Source organism: Babylonia areolata, chromosome 27 (genome assembly GCF_041734735.1).
Source record: "Babylonia areolata isolate BAREFJ2019XMU chromosome 27, ASM4173473v1, whole genome shotgun sequence".
In the NCBI taxonomy this organism is placed as follows: domain Eukaryota; kingdom Metazoa; phylum Mollusca; class Gastropoda; order Neogastropoda; family Buccinidae; genus Babylonia; species Babylonia areolata.
In genome coordinates, this window is record NC_134902.1 from 11,482,604 (window position 1) to 11,503,232 (window position 20,629).

General features: G+C 43.1%; 1 protein-coding gene across 1 annotated transcript in view; it reads left to right on the plus strand.

Moving 5' to 3' along the window:
• The window catches only part of LOC143301608 (osmotic avoidance abnormal protein 3-like), a 55,329-nt gene that overhangs the window by 21,833 nt on the left and 12,867 nt on the right, over positions 1–20,629 (plus strand). Inside the window, 7 exon segments of the mRNA XM_076616004.1 lie at positions 1,309–1,461; positions 4,099–4,134; positions 7,452–7,504; positions 8,109–8,239; positions 14,368–14,486; positions 16,563–16,669; positions 18,295–18,556. Of these exon segments, the coding sequence (XP_076472119.1) occupies positions 1,309–1,461; positions 4,099–4,134; positions 7,452–7,504; positions 8,109–8,239; positions 14,368–14,486; positions 16,563–16,669; positions 18,295–18,556 (861 nt within the window).

Consider the following 20,629-nt stretch of genomic DNA (forward strand, 5'->3'; position numbering starts at 1 on the left):
GTGTGTGTGCGTGCGTGCGTGTGCATGTGCGTGTGTGTGTGTGTGTGTGTGTGTGTGTGAGTGTGTGCATGTGTGTTGGCTTTCCTGTGTGTTTTTGTGTGATCTGTTTGATTTAGATCCTTCGTGGGTGTGTGTGTGTGTGTGTATGTGTGCGCGCGTGTACGTGTGCATGTGCGCATGCATGCTTGCGTGTGTGCATGTGTGTTGGCTTTCCTGTGTGTTTCTTTGTGATCTGGGTGATTTAAAATTGTTTTGCAGTGAAATGTTCTAACTTCATGGAGTTGTTTTGGGTTGTTTTGGGTTTAAGCATTTTAGTAAGATGTGTCTGTGTTTATTCACACAATTCTCTGTGTGTGTGTGTGTGTGTGTGTGTGTGTGTGTGTGTGCTGTTGCCTTTACATTTTAGAGGATTGTGGATGTTGGAACAAAGCATGTTACTAACAATTCTGCCAAAAACGTTTGTGTTTTGATGAAAGAGTTTGTATGTATGTATGTGGAATGTGTATTGCTGATTTATTATGACAATGACTGAGGAGAATATATACATGTATATGTGTGTGTGTTGTGCAATGATAAGATGCTATACTGAAGTACTATGATTATTACTGAGGAGAATGTATGTGTGTGAGGATAAGATGCTATGCTGATCTATTATGATTTTAAATAGAGAATGTATATGTGTGATAGTAAGACACTGTATTGATTAATCATGTTTATGACTGAGAATATATGTGTGTGATGACTATACTGATGCACAGTGATTATAACTGGGGAGAATATATGTGTGTGTGTGATGGCAAAATGCTACACTGAATCTGATATATTATGAATAAAATGGAGAGTACATGTATGTAATAGCAAGATGCTATATTGATGTATTATTTTTATAACTAAGGAGAATTTATGTGAGTGAATATAAGATAGTTCACTTCTATATTGTGATTGATTATAACAGAGGAGAATGTATGGTAAGCTGTTGACATGTTATCATTGAAAAGGAGCAAAATGTGTGTTTGCAGTGGTAAGATACCACACTGATGCATAATGATGTTGACTTTGGAGAATGTATTTGTGCAATGGAAGGACGCGAAACTGAGATATCGTAACTGAGGAAAAATATACATGTGCAATCATACAATACTACACTGATGTTCTTGGTTTTAGCAGAGGAGTAATACATGTGTGTGATGACAAGATGCTAAATTGATGTTTTGCTATGATGACTGAGGAATGACTGTATGTGTGTGATGACAAAGTTGTACACCGTTGTGTCATGATAAAAGCAGAGAAAAATGTGTGTGCGACAAGATGCGGAGAAGATGAAGGCAAGTCAGGAGAGGAACCAGCAGGCCAGTGGGGGAGAGGGGGCTGGAGAGGGAGCCGGAGAGGGAGCAGGGGCAGTGGGCGATGGGGAGATCCCGCAGTCTGCTTCTGTTGATGACTCCATGCTGGTGGGACCAAGTGAGTGTGTGTGTGTGTGAGTGTGTGTGTGTGCATGCGCCATACTGCACCACACTGTGGTGGATTATTTGAGTCACTTTTCTGGTTTGATCTGCATGGTCAGTCAGTTTTCTGTGAGGATGAACTGATATTTTGTCACCCAAATGATGCCTGTTTGACTGCATGATCCACTTATATGCATGCATTCCTTTATTCAGTTAGCATCATTCAACTTGTGACCAGTATTGACCAGTGATGAGGTTTGAGGCCCTGTTTCAGCTTGTGACCAGTGTTGACCAGTGATGAGGTTTGAGGCCCTGTTTCAGCACGGTGATGTGTCCTTGGGAAAGGCTCTTTACTTTTTTCCTCACTCCTCTCAGTGTGAGTGGGTCCCTGACTTTGGTTGGGGAAGGTTTGAGCAGTGGAAGGAGAAGTTGGGCCCTGCCTTCCTGTGTCAAGCAGTAGACACAGTGGATAGGAATTCACTGCCTTCCTGTGCCAAGCAGTAGACACAGTGGATAGGAATTCACTGCCTTCCTGTGCCAAGCAGTACACACAATGGACAGGAATTCACTGCCTTCCTGTGCCAAGCAGTAGACACAGTGGATAGGAATTCACTGCCTTCCTGTGCCAAGCAGTAGACACAGTGGATAGGAATTCACTGCCTTCCTGTGCCAAGCAGTAGACACAGTGGATAGGAATTCACTGCCTTCCTATGCCAAGCAGTAGACACAGTGGATAGGAATTCACTGCCTTCCTGTGCCAAGCAGTAGACACAGTGGATAGGAATTCACTGCCTTACTGTGCCAAGCAGTACACACAGTGGATAGGAATTCACTGCCTTCCTCAGACACCTAAAGGAAGGCCCTGGCCATGGAGTACATGTGCAACCAGTACCCCCAGGAAGACTGGACCCATGTCTTTACAGATGGCTCCGCCACAGAAGCAACGAGGGATGGTGGAGCTGGAATCTTCCTCCGATACAAAGACGGAGATAAAGAAATTGCAATCCCAACAGGAAAATACTCCACCAACTTCTGAGCTGAGCGAGAAGCCCTCTGTGAGGCAGCCACAACAGTCTCACAGGACTCCACAAGAACAACAGGGCAGGTGGTGGTGTTCTCAGATGCTCTCTCTGTGCTCCAAGCCCTCAAGAACTCCCGCTGCAAAGAACAGAACCATCTCAATTCAGCTCTTGTTGCCCTGAGTGCCAGTGGAGAAAGTGGTGATACAATGGGTACCAGCACACTGTGTCATCAGAGGCAACGAAAAAGCGGACATTATGGCAAAAGACGGTGCACAGAAGGAGCAGGCCAACAAACTGGTGTCATACAATGAAATCAAGACAATCATCAAGGCACAGCAAGGGATAAAGTGGCGCCTCCAGCACCCCAAATACAACCCAGAAGACAGATACCATTTGCTGGAACGACGGGAACAGGTCCAGATCTTCGCCTGAGGACTGGACACAACTGCCTGCTCCACCACATGCACACAAAATTTGGCATTAGACAGAGTGAAGAGTGCCCTTGTGGTGAGGGACCAATGACAACCGACCACATCCTTCAAGACTGTAGGACACATGCAGCATCCAGGAGGAAGTACTGGCCAACACCGACAGCAGTGGAAGCCAAACTGTACGGCACCCTGGAGGAGCTGCAATGGACGGCAGCCTTCACCAAGGACACTGGGCTGCTCATCTAACGGGAGGCAAACGAAGAAGAAGAAGAAGACTGCCTTCCTGTGCCAAGCAGTAGACACATTGGTTAGGAATTCACTGCCTTCCTGTGCCAAGCAGTAGACACACTGGATAGGAATTCACTGCCTTCCTGTGCCAAGCAGTACACACAGTGGATAGGAATTCACTGCCTTCCTGTGCCAAGCAGTACACACAGTGGATAGGAATTCACTGCCTTCCTGTGCCAAGCAGTAGACACAGTGAATAGGAATTCACTGCCTTCCTATGCCAAGCAGTACACACACTGGATAGGCATTCACTGCCTTCCTTTGCCAAGCAGTAGACACAGTGGATAGGAATTCACTGCCTTCCTGTGCCAAGCAGTACACACACTGGATAGGAATTCACTGCCTTCCTTTGCCAAGCAGTAGACACACTGAATAGGAATTCACTGCCTTCCTATGCCAAGCAGTCGACACAGTGGATAGGAATTCACTGCCTTCCTGTGCCAAACAGTAGACACGGTGGATAGGAATTCACTGCCTTCCTGTGCCAAGCAGTAGACACAGTGGATAGGAATTCACTGCCTTCCTGTGCCAAGCAGTAGACACAGTGGATAGGAATTCACTGCCTTCCTGTGCCAAGCAGTACACACACTGGATAGGAATTCACTGCCTTCCTGTGCCAAGCAGTACACACAGTGGATAGGAATTCACTGCCTTCCTGTGCCAAGCAGTACACACAGTGGACAGGAATTCACTGCCTTCCTGTGCCAAGCAGTAGACACAGTGGATAGGAATTCACTGCCTTCCTGTGCCAAGCAGTACACACGGTGGATAGGAATTCACTGCCTTCCTGTGCCAAGCAGTACACACAGTGGATAGGAACTGACTGTCTTGGTGGGTGTAAAAGGGTATGGGTCTTTAAACCTTTAACCTTTAACCTAACTGGTGTGAAGGGGAATGATGTGTTGCTTCCAGAGGATGAAGAAGAGAAAGCAGGAGGAGACACAGAAGGTACAGAGCAGTGATTCTTGTGACTGTGGTCAGTGATTGTGGGGCTTGCCTTGCTTGTGGATGTTGTGGTTATCTTTTGGGAGGGACACTTATCAAGACTGAAATTCTCCCAGCCTGAAGTGTTCTTTGTTTTTTGGGGAAGGGGTGGTAATGAGAGGGAGGGGAGTGGGCCATTGTTTCCTGTTTTCATTAACTTCTGCTTCCTGATGTGAGGCTTAATTGTGTATGTTGTTAGAAATGTGTTTTATATTTTGTTTCTGTTTATTTTTCTTTCTTAATTTTAGTTGCTTCTTTCAGGATTTACTTTCTGTTCTTTTCAACTTTTGCTTCATTTTGTTTCGATTGTCTCTTGACTTATTTTCTTGTTTCAAATTCTGCTATTTTTTTACGTAATGTAGGAAAGTGTTTTTTTTTCTGGGTTCTTTTTGGTTTTTAGTGCATGACATTTGAGGTTGGCAGCATTGTCATAGTGTGTGCATGAAGTGATCCTGAGTGCAAGGAACGGGAAAGTGTGACACTGAGTGTTGTGTGTCCTGCGCTTGTGTACTGGACTGCAGGATAGCTGGTGAAAAGTGTTTTGTGCTTATGATTGTTATCCTGGTTTTGGTGTGAGGATTTATTTGGAGGTTGGGGGAGGGTGATTATGTGATTCTCCTTTGGTTGGTAGACTGTTACAGCCATGAATAGATATATGTTGACCATCACTCACATCAGTGTGAATGTGCTCAGGGAATGGAACGTCTTTGTAGAATTTGTACTGACGTTCCTTCTTAGAATGCAAAGAAGTGCAAAATAACGTCAGCTGCAACTTCATGTTAGTTTAAAAGAAAAAGAAAGAAGAAAAGTATTGATATTTTCTCCAGCTATTGTCTGGAGAATCCTGGTGGATTACTTCCCTTGTTTTGGGTGAGCTGACACACAGTCTTGAAGTAGTGGGATATATCGTGTTGTGTTCTGTCAGTGAGTGGATTGTCATTTTCCTCAGTGGCAGTTGGAATGCAGTGCAGAAATATGTGGTGATTCTTGTTTCATTGTCAGCAGTAGTTTATTCTGTCGTTTATGAGCAACAAAGTCTTCAGCATCATATGTCCAGCACTGTTTCTTGGTGTATCACAGGCAAACCCAGTAAACAAAAGCAATCCTTGACCTCATTAGCCAGTGGTTTGTGCACCAGTCCTGAACCGTGTGAAAGAAAAGGAAAAAGAAGAAGAAACAGAAACACCACTGTGTTCCTCTTCAGCCGTGAATCATACCCATAACTTGTTTCTTATTACATGAAGTTTGTGATAAAAGCATGAACTAGCAGGATGTCCTGTGATTCTTCACAATAATCTTACTCACCAGTACCAACTGTTTGTGACTCGTTTTGTGTGAGAGGGAAAGAAAAACGATCATCATAGATATACCAGAATTCATTGCAAAGAGTGTTCGACTTACATATTGACAGTGCGCTTTTGAAATATACATCTGAAGTTAATGTTAGATCTGAGCAATACCGTTAAAACTGAACATTGTAAAGTTCATTTCAAAGAATTTAGTCTTACATATCTGTAGTGCTCTTCCTGAATCAGACCTGATTATTCTTTCTTGAACGCTTTGACAGTTTTTCTGATTCTTCTTTTCTTTCTATCTTTATTAATTATTTTCATTACCTTGAATGTTGAAGCTTGTTGTTGGTAATGGTTTGGGTTTTGTTGTGTTTCATCATGTTGTGTTCACCTGTCCTGATAGGGTTGACGACAAACATCTGTGCTAGTCAATATTGGGAAACTTTATTTCATTGATAAATATTTGGAAACTTTTTTTTTTTTACATGTTGAAAATAATATTTGTATCAAACAGCTCAGAGTGATGTGTTTGCTTTAAATTCTTTGAGCTACTGTGTGATTGAATATTGTCTACCTTGTGTTGACTTCAGAATTGGATAAGGTTTCGTAGGATGGAAATGGACTGGGTGGTAGCGAGGGATTTGGTTGCTTCTTTTAATGATTTTTTCAAAGTTACTGTGGTTGAAAGAGATCATTTGTCAGTTTCTGAATTGAAAAATCTTAGTCTGTGAATTGGTTAATTTTTTGCTTTATCACTGCTTGTTTTATCATCATTTTCTCATACTCATGGGTATTTTAGCACTCAGGTTCATCCAGAAGAAAATGGGAGAGAGAGAGAGAGAGAGCGAGCGAGAGCGTGCTAGAGAGTACTAGGTGTAAGGTGGGAGGCAGAGAAAAAGAGGGCTGGCTGAGTGTTTTCTGTCTCAGTGTGTTGAACTGGAGAATACAGCAATGACTTGGCTACAGACCTGCCCAGATTTCACTGATTATTATGACAGAACTACTAATGATGGAATGAATGTGTACTATAAATCAAAAGCATTTTTGTAGTGTGTTGGATGTGTGAGGCATTGTTCTTCAGTTTATCATCTTTCCACTGAAAATGGTATAAGAAGGTGTGTGATACGTGAGATGTGTCACTTTCAGATGTGTGATGTGAAAGTATGTTGTTTGTGGAATACACAGGGCTTATGTGTAAGGTTTGAATGATACTCAAAGGTGCACTTTGCTTCAGTTGAGATATGTAGTGATGTGTGTAGATGTGTAGGGGTGAAGAGGTATGTTGTAGTAATGGATGAATGTATAAAATCTTTGCACTCAGCTCTTTCAAGTCTGGCCCTAAAACCTACCTCTTTCCAAAACTGTTGTTAATATTGTTATTGTACAGAAGGCACAGTGTGTGATGACGTGTTTGTGCACTGTGTTGTTGAACACAACCAGGCGGGATGTGACAAAACAGCAGGGGCATGGTGTGTTAGTGGGGATGGAAATTCACACAGTGTTTGTGAGATGGGTGCCATGCGAAAGCATGTAATGTGACGTCACGTTATGTGTGAGATGCAGCATGAACAATGAAGGTGTTTTTGTCATAATGTATAAAGAACTGTGACAAATGAATATTTGTGTTGTGTGAAATTTTGTGAAATACAAAAGTGTGTAATGTGTGAGGATTGCCCTGTGTAAGGTGCTTGATAAGAGAGCATGTAGTTTGTGTAATGTGTGAGGATTGCCCTGTGTAAGGTGCTTGATAAGAGAGCATGTAGTTTGTGTGATGTGTGTGACAGATATCAGGTTGTTTAGGTGTGGAACGCTTGTGGACATGTTTTGTGAGACTTGATGATATATGTAGCATGTCAGGTATATCATGTATGAGGTGTGTTGTGTAAGGTGTGTTAAGTAAGCACATTCTGTGAGGTATGACTGTGTATGTCACCTGGTGAGTGAAGGTGTGTAGGCAGCAGGTGAGAGATGTGTTTGGCTGTGTGGCAGATCTGGCCCAGCCAGTCATTCAGGGTGCTGATGGACTGCCGCAGATACAGCAGGTCAGTTTTCACCTCACCTGCCATCTGTCCCTTTACCTCCATGCTGCTTAACACACCAACCAACCAAATGAACAACCAACCAACCCACCCACCATTCAGCCCACCAGCCAACTAACCCATCCACCCACCCACAAACGCATGCACACACACACACACACACACACACACACACACACACACACACACACACACACACACACAATTCCTCCTCCAGAAGTCCCCCTCCCGCACACACATACACTCCAAACCTGCCCCAGCCACACATAGTATTATTCCTTCTGTTCATCACTGTCTCAGTCTCTATAACCCACAGTCAGCATCATCAGACGAACATGGAGATTTGTCAGATGAACATGTGTAGATTTTTGTCAGATGAACACGTGGAGATTTTGTCAGATAAACATGTGGGGATTTATCAGATGAACATGGAGATTTCATCAGATGAATGTATGGATATTTTGTGGGATAGATGTATAAATTTGTCAGATGAACTTGTGGAGATTTGTCGGTTGGATGTGTGGAGATTTAGTCAGATAAATGTGTTGTGATTTGTCATATGAACTTGTGGAGATTCTCCAATGACCATGTGGAGATTTGCGGACAGGGTGACGTGCAGCTGGCAGGAGTGATGGTGGAGGATGAGGAGGGAGGGGCACAGGGACCCACCACCCCCAGAGCCACCCCCACCCACGTCCCCGTGGCCGTCAAACTGCAGCAGGAGGAGGCCCTGAAAAGGTGGGCTGGGGAAGGAGTTGTTGGAGAGGGGGGATGACAGGTGGGCTGGGGAAGGAGTTGTTGGAGAGGGGGGATGACAGGTGGGCTGGGGAAGGAGTTGTTGGAGAGGGGGGATGACAGGTGGGCTGGGGAAGGAGTTGTTGGAGAGGGGGGATGACAGGTGGGCTGGGGAAGGAGTTGTTGGAGAGGGGGGATGACAGGTGGGCTGGGGAAGGAAGGAGTTGTTGGAGAGGGGGGATGACAGGTGGGCTGGGGAAGGAGTTGTTGGAGAGGGGGGATGACAGGTGGGCTGGGGAAGGAAGGAGTTGTTGGAGAGGGGGGATGACAGGTGGGCTGGGGAAGGAGTTGTTGCAGAGGGGGGATGACAGGTGGGCTGGGGAAGGAGTTGTTGGAGAGGGGGGATGACAGGTGGGCTGGGGAAGGAAGGAGTTGTTGGAGAGGGGGGATGACAGGTGGGCTGGGGAAGGAAGGAGTTGTTGGAGAGGGGGGATGACAGGTGGGCTGGGGAAGGAGTTGTTGGAGAGGGGGGATGACAGGTGGGCTGGGGAAGGAAGGAGTTGTTGGAGAGGGGGGATGACAGGTGGGCTGGGGAAGGAAGGAGTTGTTGGAGAGGGGGGATGACAGGTGGGCTGGGGAAGGAGTTGTTGGAGAGGGGGGATGACAGGTGGGCTGGGGAAGGAAGGAGTTGTTGGAGAGGGGGGATGACAGGTGGGCTGGGGAAGGAGTTGTTGGAGAGGGGGGATGACAGGTGGGCTGGGGAAGGAGTTGTTGGAGAGGGGGGATGACAGGTGGGTTGGGGAAGGAGTTGTTGGAGAGGGGGGGTGACAGGTGGGCTGGGGAAGCAGTTGTTGGAGAGGGGGGATGACAGGTGGGCTGGGGAAGGAGTTGTTGGAGAGGGGGGATGACAGGTGGGCTGGGGAAGGAGTTGTTGGAGAGGGGGGATGACAGGTGGGCTGGGGAAGGAGTTGTTGGAGAGGGGGGATGACAGGTGGGCTGGGGAAGGAGTTGTTGGAGAGGGGGGATGACAGGTGGGCTGGGGAAGGAGTTGTTGGAGAGGGGGGATAACAGGAGGGGGTGGGGGGGGGGACATTGAGTGTTTGGAAGTTGAATTGTATCTGTGCTGTGTAAGGATCATGTATACAGTCCTGATATGGCCCTGTGCGGTCGGCTGGACGATAAGCAACAAGAACAAAGATCATGTATGTGTGTGTATTTGTGAATGTATGTTGACATAGATCAGTACATGTATGTTTATTTCTCTCCCTCTCTCTCTCTCTCTCTCTTTATGCCTTTATCATTCAGTATTGTGTACTATAGATTATATTAAGGGTAAGGACGACAAAGAAAACCACACCAGTGCTTATCTATTATCTTCTAAAATAAAGATTTTTGTCTTGTCTTCTCTCTCTTGATATATATATAGATAGATATAGATAGATAGATATGATGCATGTTCTCTGTGTGTCTATGGTAGCATGTGCACAAGAATGTGTGAAAATGTGCATCTGTGTGAGTGTTTGTGTACTGTATGCATATATATGCATATCTGTCTATTTATAATACATGAAATAGATACAAAAAATTTAATTTTTCATCAAACCAGTGATTTTTCCCTTGATGTTAAAAGTAAATGACCAGTGATGCTTGTTGATGGAATGTGCTGGTCTGCCAGATTGTGGTTTATTTCATTTCATTTCATGTCATGATGATTATTCTGGGTTCACTGTTTCTGAGGAAAAAAAAAAGACAAAGACAGTGTGGAGTGAGGTGTGGTTTGTGAACAGATGTGTCAATGGTGGGAGGATTTGGGGGACCACTTGTAACGAAATAAGATGTATTTTCTTGGGATGAGCTGTATTAAGATGAAACACACATAGAAACTTTTGAAAGAAACCCAAAGTCAGTGTACAGGGAAGTTGCATTCTGATTGTTGCTGAGCATAAAAACCCATGTATACATTGCAGCATGATGGAAGATCGGTAAGAACAGCTGAAGAACCACACATAGCAACACATCGACCTGAGGGTCTTTGGTGATGGAAGCTTGTTTCACGTTTGTCATGGATGGTAGATCTTTGTGAGATCAGTTTAACTGGTGAAGGCCCTTAATCAGATTTCATCATTCATGGAGGAGACGTTAACATTCACAATCAGAAATGGGCATATCAGTGAACTTGGGAGTTGCAGCCGATGAATGCAGAAGAAGACTGACATTTTGAACTTGCAATCATTGCTTTTGTATTGAGATCATGCCCCCGAAAACAGAGTACGGCTGCATACATGGCGGGGCAAAAACGGTCATGTCCGTAAAAGCCCACTCATGTACATACTGTACAAGTGAATGCGGGAGTTGCAGCCCACGAATGAAGAAGAAGAAGAATATTGAGATCATGGCTGGCAGAGGTGGGTTGTCTAGAGTGGAGATGTCAGTCACTTGCCCTGGATCCAGTGACAAAGCTTCTCGTTGTTCACAATTTTTCTTTTCATCTTAGTTTAGGAAATGGATTTTTCCTGGCAGTTTCTGAAACTGTTGATTGGTGGGGGTGATTTTCAGCCTGATGGTGAACCGGTGAGCAGTGTACTGTTTCTGTCTGTGTGATGATCATCGCTTCTTGTGTTTGTTAACTTTGTGACTGCACTTTGACTCTTCCATTTCCATTTTGTTCCTCCACTCACCTCATGTACTCTGTCTTTTGAATAAAAAAAAAGAAGAGAAAAGGCAGGAAAATCTGTGTGTGCATGTGCATGCAGACAAGTGAACATGCGGGTGTGTGTGTGTGTGTGTGTGTTTTGGTAAGTTTATTTTTGATTAATGTGATAAAGAATCTTTTTGCCATTTTCCATCATTACTCTGTTTATTTTTGTTTGTTTGTTGTGGGGTTGGTTTGTTTTTTTGTTGTTGTTTTTTTTTTTGGCTTGAATTTTACATAATTTTCTAAATTATTACAACTTCTTTGGGTTGAATTTTGTTTGGACAACTCATTTGAATGCTTAACATCTCATAATTATATATATATATATAGGCTTTTCTCAGTTACCTACTTATTTAGTAATATATATATATATATATATATATATATATATATATATATATATATATATATATAATGGATATGTTTTTTTTACACACACTCACACTCTCACACACACAAACACACATGTGCACTCTCTCTCTCTCTCTCTCTCTCTCTCTCTCTCTCTCTCTCTCACACACACACACACACACACACACACACACACACACACACACAAACATGCAAACACACTTGCAGGCAAATTTGACAGAGTGACTGTGTAGTCCTGAGTAATGAATATCTGGATGAGGTTGTCCTTAGACACAAACACACACACTGTCATAAACACAATTTTGTCAACTGAACACAAGAAGTAACATGTCGGTGTGATGCTCTTTGTGCACAACAATTTCACCTTGAACCTGCGTGCTCCTTTCAGTGATGCAAGCATTTCACTGCATATTTTCTTGTTTTCTTATAATTTCTTGAGAGTGTGTGTGTGCGCGCTTGTGTGTGATGTGTGTGTGTGTGAGTGTGTATGCATGAGTCTGCGCACTGCAGTGCAAAAATGTCCTTATTTTTTCATATCTTGTTGCCTCTTGATAAAAAAAGAGGGAAATTTGAACAATTTTCAGGAATTTGTAAATCATGAGATGAAGGTGCTGAAATCATGGTTCCACAGATTGAAGGCTTTTCTCAGTTACCTACTTATTTAGGAATAATTGAAGTACCATAAAGTTCAGTCTATTGAGCACACTGGTATATAAGCTGCACCCACTAAATTTTGAAAAAAATTAACCTTCATACACACATAAGCCACACTGGCTTATGTACCGGAACACATACTACAGAAAAACTGTCAAAACTGTAGGTTATGAAATAAACACAAGCAGAAACAACACAAAGAAAAGCAAGCGAAAATACTGCTAGTGCCACAAAAAAAAATAAGCACAACGAAAATAAGATCCATAAATTTGGGATAGTCAAATTTATTCAACGTTGTCCTGTTCACTGAATCCACTGAAATCTTTGTCTTCAGTGTCCGAGTTGAAGAGAAACAGCACAGCTTCCTCCGCCATCTTGTCACTGACTTCAGCCTCACTTTCACTTGATGAACATGAATGCAAGGTGGAGGTTGTTGCTGGTTCATTGCTTGCACTGTCATCTGCTAGGTTGATCGTCTTCAATTTGAAGGCTGCATCATAGGCATTACGTCGTGTTTTCGGCATGATGAGGGTGTGCGCTTGAGCAGAGTAGAACTGAATGCTGATCTGAAGTCTTTAATGTGTGTGGATTTGATTTTTAAAATGTGAACAGTTAGCACACTAACCTGAAGCTCATCCAAAAATTCATGGACAGAAATCATGATTTTGGTGAGTTGAAGGGCAGCTAAGAATAGACGAGAACGTGACACTCCCGGGATCTTTAAAATCCTCAGATAAGCTGCATCATTGTATAAGCGCAGAGGTTGAAGCTGGGAGAAAAAGTCGCAGCTTATAGACCGAACTTTATGGTACTTGCTTTCTGTTGTAAAATGTCTTATGTTGATCAAGCTATGTGCTGCTGGTATCTTTTATGTTTTTACTTTGAGGAAGGGTTGCTTCATCTTCTTATTCGTTTGTGGACTGCAACTCCCACGTTCACTCGTATGTACACCAGTGGGCTTTTATGTGTATGACCGGTTTTACCTTGCCGTGTACGCAGCCATACTCCGCTTTCGGGGGTGTGCATGCTGGGTATGTTCTTGTTTCCATAACTCGCCAAACGCTGACATGGATTACAGGATCTTTAACGTGCGTTTTTGATCTGCTTGTGTGTAAACACAAAGGGGGTTCAGGCACTAGCAGGTCTGCACATATGTTGACCTGGGAGATCGGAAAAATCTCCACCATTTACCCACCAGGCACCGTCACCAAGATTCGAACCCGGGACCCTCAGATTGAAAGTGCAACGCTTTAACAACTTGGCTATTGCATCCTTCAGAAGGGTTTCTGTATGACCGCTTTGTGGGATGTGGCATCAAGAGCATTGTACTGCTGTTCATCAAAGTGACATATCTGTATAACTCTCACTGTCACTTGGAGTATTTGATGTTGGCTAACTTTTCAGAACTTCAGTGAAAAAAGGGATTAAAGTACCTGAAAATGTTTGGGGGGAATAATTTATTGGGAAAGAGTGTGTTTTAATGGAAGTAATTATGTTCTTTATGCTACGAAGAATGGAGAAAGACTTTGTAAAGTGCATAGAACCTTGTTTTGAGATTATGTGTTGTATAAATTCATATTATTGTTATTGTTAACAATAATAATAATAATAATTATGATATTGATGATAGTGATAACAATAATAACAACAACAATAATGATAATAATAATATCATCATTATCATTATATAAAAAAGACAATAACAACAACAACAACAACAACCATCATCATTGTCATTTTTGGAAAAGGAGAATCTGTAGTCACTGGAATGTAACAACAACAACAACAAACCCACACCAAACAAACTATGTTTATAATGATTTCATGCTACAAGTAGACAACACTTCCAAACAAACCATATTCATATATATGTATGTATTTCTCATATATATATATATATATATATATATTGTATTTCACATATATATATGTATTTCTTTTTTTTTATCACAACAGATTTCTCTGTGTGAAATTCGGGCTGCTTTCCCCAGGGAGAGTGCATCGCTATACGACAGTGCCACCCATTTTTTTTGTATTTTTTCCTGCATGCACTTTTATTTGTTTTTCCTATCGAAGTGGATTTTTAAACAGAATTTTGCCAGGAACAACCCTTTTGTTGCCATGGGTTCTTTTACGTGCGCTAAGTGCATGCTGCACACGGGACCTCGGTTTGTCGTCTCATCCGAATGACTAGCGTCCAGACATCCACTCAAGGTCTAGTGGAGGGGGAGAAAATATCGGCGGCTGAGCCGTGATTTGAACCAGCGTGCTCAGATTCTCTCGCTTCCTAGGTGGATGCGTTACCTCTAGGCCATCACTCCACTCAATGTGATTTCTTGCTAGAAAACAACAACAACAAAAAACAACAAGAAAAGCAGTGAGTGAAGTGACAGTGAGTGGTGGTGTGCAGACTGCAGGCACTGCAGCAGCAGATGGTGGGAGGAGAGAACGCCAGCAATGAGGAAATCCAGGAGAAACACAGGAAACGCCTCAAACACGCTGAGGATGAACGCAAGAGGCAGCTGATCCGTAAGTCATCGCATTGATATTGCCATTGTAGAGTATTGATGTAGTCATTGTATTGATACAGCCATAGTGTTGATACAGCCATAGTGTTGATACAGCCATTGTATTGATACAGCCATAGTGTTGATACAGCCATTGTATTGATACAGCTATAGTGTTGATACAGTCATAGTGTTGATGCAGCTATAGTGTTGATACAGCCATAGTGTTGATGCAGCCATTGTATTGATACAGCTATAGTGTTGATACAGCCATAATGTTGATGCAGCCATTGTATTGATACAGCTATAGTGTTGATACAGCCATAGTGTTGATACAGCCATAGTGTTGATACAGCCATAGTGTTGATACAGCCATAGTGTTGATACAGCCATTGATACAGTCATTGTATTGATACAGCCATAGTGTTGATACAGACATAGTGTTGATACAGCCATTGTACTGATACAGCCATAGTGTTGGTACAGCCATAGTGTTGATACAGTCATAGTGTTGATACAGCTATAATGTTGATACAGTCATTGTATTGATACAGCCATAGTGTTGATGCAGCCATTGTATTGATACAGCCATAGTGTTGGTACAGCCATAGTGTTGATACAGCCATTGTATTGATACAGCCATAGTGTTGATACAGCCATAGTGTTGATGCAGCCATAGTGTTGATGCAGCCATTGTATTGATACAGCCATTGTATTGGTACAGCCATAGTGTTGATACAGCCATAGTGTTGGTACAGCCATAGTATTGATGCAGCCATTGTATTGATACAGCTATAGTGTTGATACAGCCATAGTGTTGATGCAGTCATAGTGTTGATACAACCATTGATACAGCCATAGTGTTGATACAGCCATAGTGTTGATACAGCCATAGTGTTGATACAGCTATAGTGTTGATACAGCCATAGTGTTGATACTGTTGATACAGCCACAGTGTTGATACAGCCATAGTGTTGATACAGTTGATACAGCCATAGTGTTGATACAGCCATAGTGTTGATGCAGCCATTGTATTGATAGAGCTATAGTGTTGATACACCATAGTGTTGATACTGTTGATACAGCCACAGTGTTGATACAGCCATAGTGTTGATACAGCCATTGTATTGATACAGCCATAGTGTTGATACAGCCATAGTGTTGATGCAGTCATTGTATTGATAGAGCTATAGTGTTGATACAGCCATTGTATTGATTCAGCCAATGTCAGTTGATGGTTTCTGGTGTTGGTGGAGAAGTTGGCCCAGTGGCAATGCGCATGACTAGGAAGTGAGTGTACTCAGGTTCCAGTTCCATATACAGACTGGGATTTTGACCGCTCCACCCTCCACTGGACTTTGAATGGTGGTCTGGGCACAAGTCATTCTGATGAGATTATGAACAAACCTAGGTTCTGTGTGCAGCATGCACTTGGAGCACTTAAAAGATTCCACAGCAACTAAGGATTATTGTCCCTGGCTAAATTCTTGGTTGTAAAACAGACAGTTTGGTGCTGAGTTGACTGTTTAGGCCACAGCTTGTCTGAAAGTGTTACCTTGCTCATGTCATTAAAAATATAACCATGAAAGACAACAAAACTGCTGTGTGCAACCACCAGAAGTGTGAAAACTTATGATGAGTTTGTGAGGTCAGTCTGGGTGGAATATCTTGATCTTTAGCTCGTTGATTGCTTTCCATGGCTAATCTTGTGAATCGTCATCAAACCTGAGGCCATTTCCCGTTGCAACTGTCAGTAAGGAGGGTGTGTGTGGGGAGAGGGGATATTCCTCAGCTGACTTTTACCTGGATGTCCAGGTATTTTGCTGTCTCTTGATCAAAATGGTGTGTGTTTGTGTGTGTGTGTATGTGTGTGTGTTTTTGTGTGTGTGTGTGTGTGTGTGTGTGTGTGCATGCATGTGTGTGTGTGTGTGTATATGTACATATGTGTGTGTATTTGTGTGTGCATATGTGTGTGTGTATGTGCATGCATGTGTGTGTGTGCGTATGTGTGTGTGTGCATATGTATGTGTGTGTGTGCATATGTATGTGTGTGTGTGTGTGTGCATATGTGTGTGTGTGTGTGTGTGTGTGTGTTCAGGAGCCAACCGTAAGCTGGATGATGACGGCATCATGGTGGGGATCTATGAGGACATTCAGGATGAGCTGAGAGACAGGACAGAGACTGTCAAGGAGAAACAGACACAGGTCAGAGTGACCTTTCAGCTTTCAGAAAGAACTAAAAGACATACCTCTTTGATGTTCACTTCTCCTGATGCCTGTGATGATGAGAGTGTTTTTTTTTGTTTTTTCCTCCTGTTTTCTGTGTATGTTGTTGAGGTGTTGTGTGGTGAGGAGGATGGAAGGGTGAGACTGATGTCAAGTATTGTTGTTTGATGGGTGCAATAGCCCACTGGTTAAAGAGTTGGACTTTCCATCTGAGGGTCCCGGGTTCCAATCTCAGTGATGGCGCTTGGTGGGTAAAGGGTGGGGATTTTTCTGATCTCCCAGGTCAATATATATTTGTATTTTGTATTTCTTTTTTATCAAAACAGATTTCTCTGTGTGAAATTCAGGCTGCTGTCCACAGGGAGAGCGCACCGCTACACTACAGCACCACCTTTTTTTTCTGTTTTTTTTCCTGTGTGCAGTTTTATTTGTTTTTCGTATCGAAGTGGATTTTTCAACAAATTTTGCCAGGAACAACCCTTTTGTTGCCATGGGTTCTTTTACATGTGCTAAGTGCATGCCGCACATGGGACCTCGGTTTATCATCTCATCCGAATGAATAGCGTCCAGACCACCATTCAAGGTCTAGTGGAGGGGGAGAAAATATCGGCGGCTGAGCCATGATTCGAACCAGCACATTGTTTCTCTCACTTCCTAGGTGGACATGTTACCTCTAGGCCATCACTCCTGCTAGTGCCTGAACTGCCTTCGTGTGTATACGCAAGCAGAAGACCAAATACTCACATTAAAGATCCTGTAATCCATGTCAGCGTTTGGTGGGTTATGGAAACAAGAACATACCCAGCATGCACACCCCCGAAAACGGAGTATGGCTGCCTACATGGCGGGGTAAAATCGGTCATACACGTAAAAGCCCACTCATGTACATATGAGTGAGTGTGGGAGTTGCAGCCCACGAACGCAGAAGAAGAATAAGATTGGTTTTAAGTAAGTATTAGGATTGGTTTTAAAGTATTGTGATGTCAGTGTTTAGGGATTGTGACTGCATCAGTTAGATATTGCGATGTGTGATATGTATGTTGAGTGTTATGTTGTGTGTGACATTTTGGTGTTTTACTGTCAGTGTTTGGTTGGATGTCTGAGCAGGGTTATGTGTCATTTAAATGCATATTTTACTCATGGAATTTTTACATTATACAACGTAATTGAGCATATTTTACACAAAAAGGGGCTGCATGAATTGAAATATGATAATCATTATCAAACTCTTGACTGTGCTGTGGACATGTGGTGTATTGTCACAGAATGTGGGTGCTATGCTGTGTTGATGTGCACTTTACATCCAAACGCCACGCTGTTCCTGTATTGCTTTAGCATCGCAGAAAAGTCATGCACCAGGCAAAAAGAGTTCACTCCTTTGATCTTCCTGATGACATGGGATGGCCGTGAAGGTAGGGATGTGGGGAACAGACCCTGCAAGTTTCGTCGTTGCTGTCACCATGACACATTGTGTTCATTGATGTCAGCATGACACAGCATGTTCATCATTGTCACCATGACATGTCGTGTTCATTGCTGTCACCATGACACATCGTGTCACGTTCATCACTGTCACCGTGACATGTTGCGTCTACCCCTTGCAGATCGAGAGCCTGGAAAGGGAGATCATCGACATCCAGGCAGAGTTTGAGTTTGACCGCATCGACTACCTGGACACCATCCGGAAGCAGGAGCGGCACATCCAGCTGCTGGACGCCATCATCGCCCGGATCCAACCCTGCCTGCGTCGGGACTGCAACTACTACAACCTGGACAGGGTGCGCGGGGAGTGCCGCTGGAACGACGACCTGGAGCGGTGGGTCCTCCCCAAGATGGTCATCGACAGGACCTCTTTGCCCAACACCGGTAATGCTGTGTGTGTGTGTGTGTGTGTGTGTGTGTGTGTGTGTGATGAGTGTGTGTGTTTGTGTTTGTGTGTCTGTGTATGTTAATGTGTGTGTGTGTGAGTGCGTGTTTGCATATGTGTGCGGTGCCTGACTGCATGCAGGCGTGTTGTGAAGGATTCTCAGTCATTGTTGTCGTATTGGTATTACTGAATGAAAGTGAAATGTTTCAAATCTACTGTTCACACTTCAAGTGGAGGTTTAAAGAGATGAGGGGATTCTTTCAGTGTTTTAACCTTTCCCATATGTCTTGGGTGTGCTTACACCCACTCACATAGTTCTTGCTCTGTAACTCAAGTAATTTTGAAGCCACTTCCATTGAATTTCATGATTTTGTTTTTAATGTATCATGCTACATATCAACTGAAATTTTTTTTTATGTCCATAAACAAAGAAATGAATATACAATAAACATCCCAGTACGTTGTGGGTGTGTGCACACCCATACTCTCAAAGGATAAATTTTGCGCGATCTACGTCATGGGTGTGGAGCCACCCACACTTGCAAAGAACAAGCCTTGCACACGGTACTTTGTTTATGTGACGTCACTCATGCCTGTTACAGAACTCAGAACTCAGAAGGTTTAATGTACATCGGCCTTTGGCCACAATACATGTGGCTGGTGGACAGGGTGGTGGGGGTGGAGGTGATATAGATGATTACAAACATTCATACATTTGCTTCATGAAAACAGAAAAGTCATATCCCTTCACGTGTAAGTGGACTGTTAGAGAGAGAGAGGCATTGGTATGAAAATGCTTCTTGCCCACCGTTCAGATTTGGAGCTACCCAGATCAGGCCAGATTCGGTTCCGTCTGCTGCTACCTTTTTGTCTGTTGTGCATCATATCCTGGTTCAAGTCAGTGTCTGCGATTTTACTCTGAAGTTTAACTCATTTCAAAAATGGATATTTATTGTACTAGATAAAAGAACTAATTTAGGTACAATTTTGAATGAATTCTTGTAAAAAAAAAAAAAAAAAAAATTCATCAGAACTGATTGGTATCGGCTATTTTTATCTAGTTGGAAAAAAACCTTTTTTGAGAACTAGATATTACTGTAAGTCTGAAATCCATTGATGTAAATCTAGTTGATGTAGAAATTATATTCTTATTCCAATTAGTTCAAAACAAAGGAAACCCACCTATGAAAAAAAAAAAAAGGCACCAGAAATGCCGACATCTCGGTCAAGGGAAGGGGACTGGTACCAATGCTGCCGGCATCAGTTGAATTCGGAACTCCATACAGTAAACACACCGTGCTTGTGTCTGTCATGGCATCATGCGACAAGGGAGGAGGGGAGGGGGGAAAGAAGGGGAAGGGCTAGAAGAATCACTTACACTTGTGTCAGCACTTTGACAATCCTTTCTGACGGCATATTGAATGGACATTCATGTGTGTGTGTGTGTGTGTGTGTGTGTGCAGAGGATGGGGTGTGTGTGCGTATGCACACCAATAACATCAACAAGCTGCAGCCACCAAATATATCACTGCGTCATCAGCTCACGTAGTTTCATCACACAAACACACACACACGCACACACACACACACACACACACACACACACAAATCATTTGTCGAGGTTGCGGTCTTCGTTCCACAAAGTGTGACTAGACAGGGACAGAGATCGCGCACGTGTGTATGTATGTATGTGTGTATGCGTGCATGTGTTTGCATCAGTGTGTATGCAGGTGCATGTATATGTGCATGGGCGGCGTGTGTGTGTCTGTGTTGGGTGGGGGTGTCAGTGTACACACATATATCAGTGTGTGTGTGTGTGTGCCTTGCCAGGCCATGAGAACATTGGTATGCTCCAAAGCACGGGTGTGAATCATTATTTGTTTGTTTGTTCATTGTGAATGAAAAGTGCTTTTGCTTTGTTTGTTGCTTTTAATTCAAAGTGTGCTTAATTTCATCTAAACGACTCAGAACTGACTCTCAGTCAGATCTAAGTAATACATAATGTTTGGCACAAGAGAGCTGCCATCAACACATACAGAACAGATCAGACCGAAAAGTGCCTTTCATTCTTT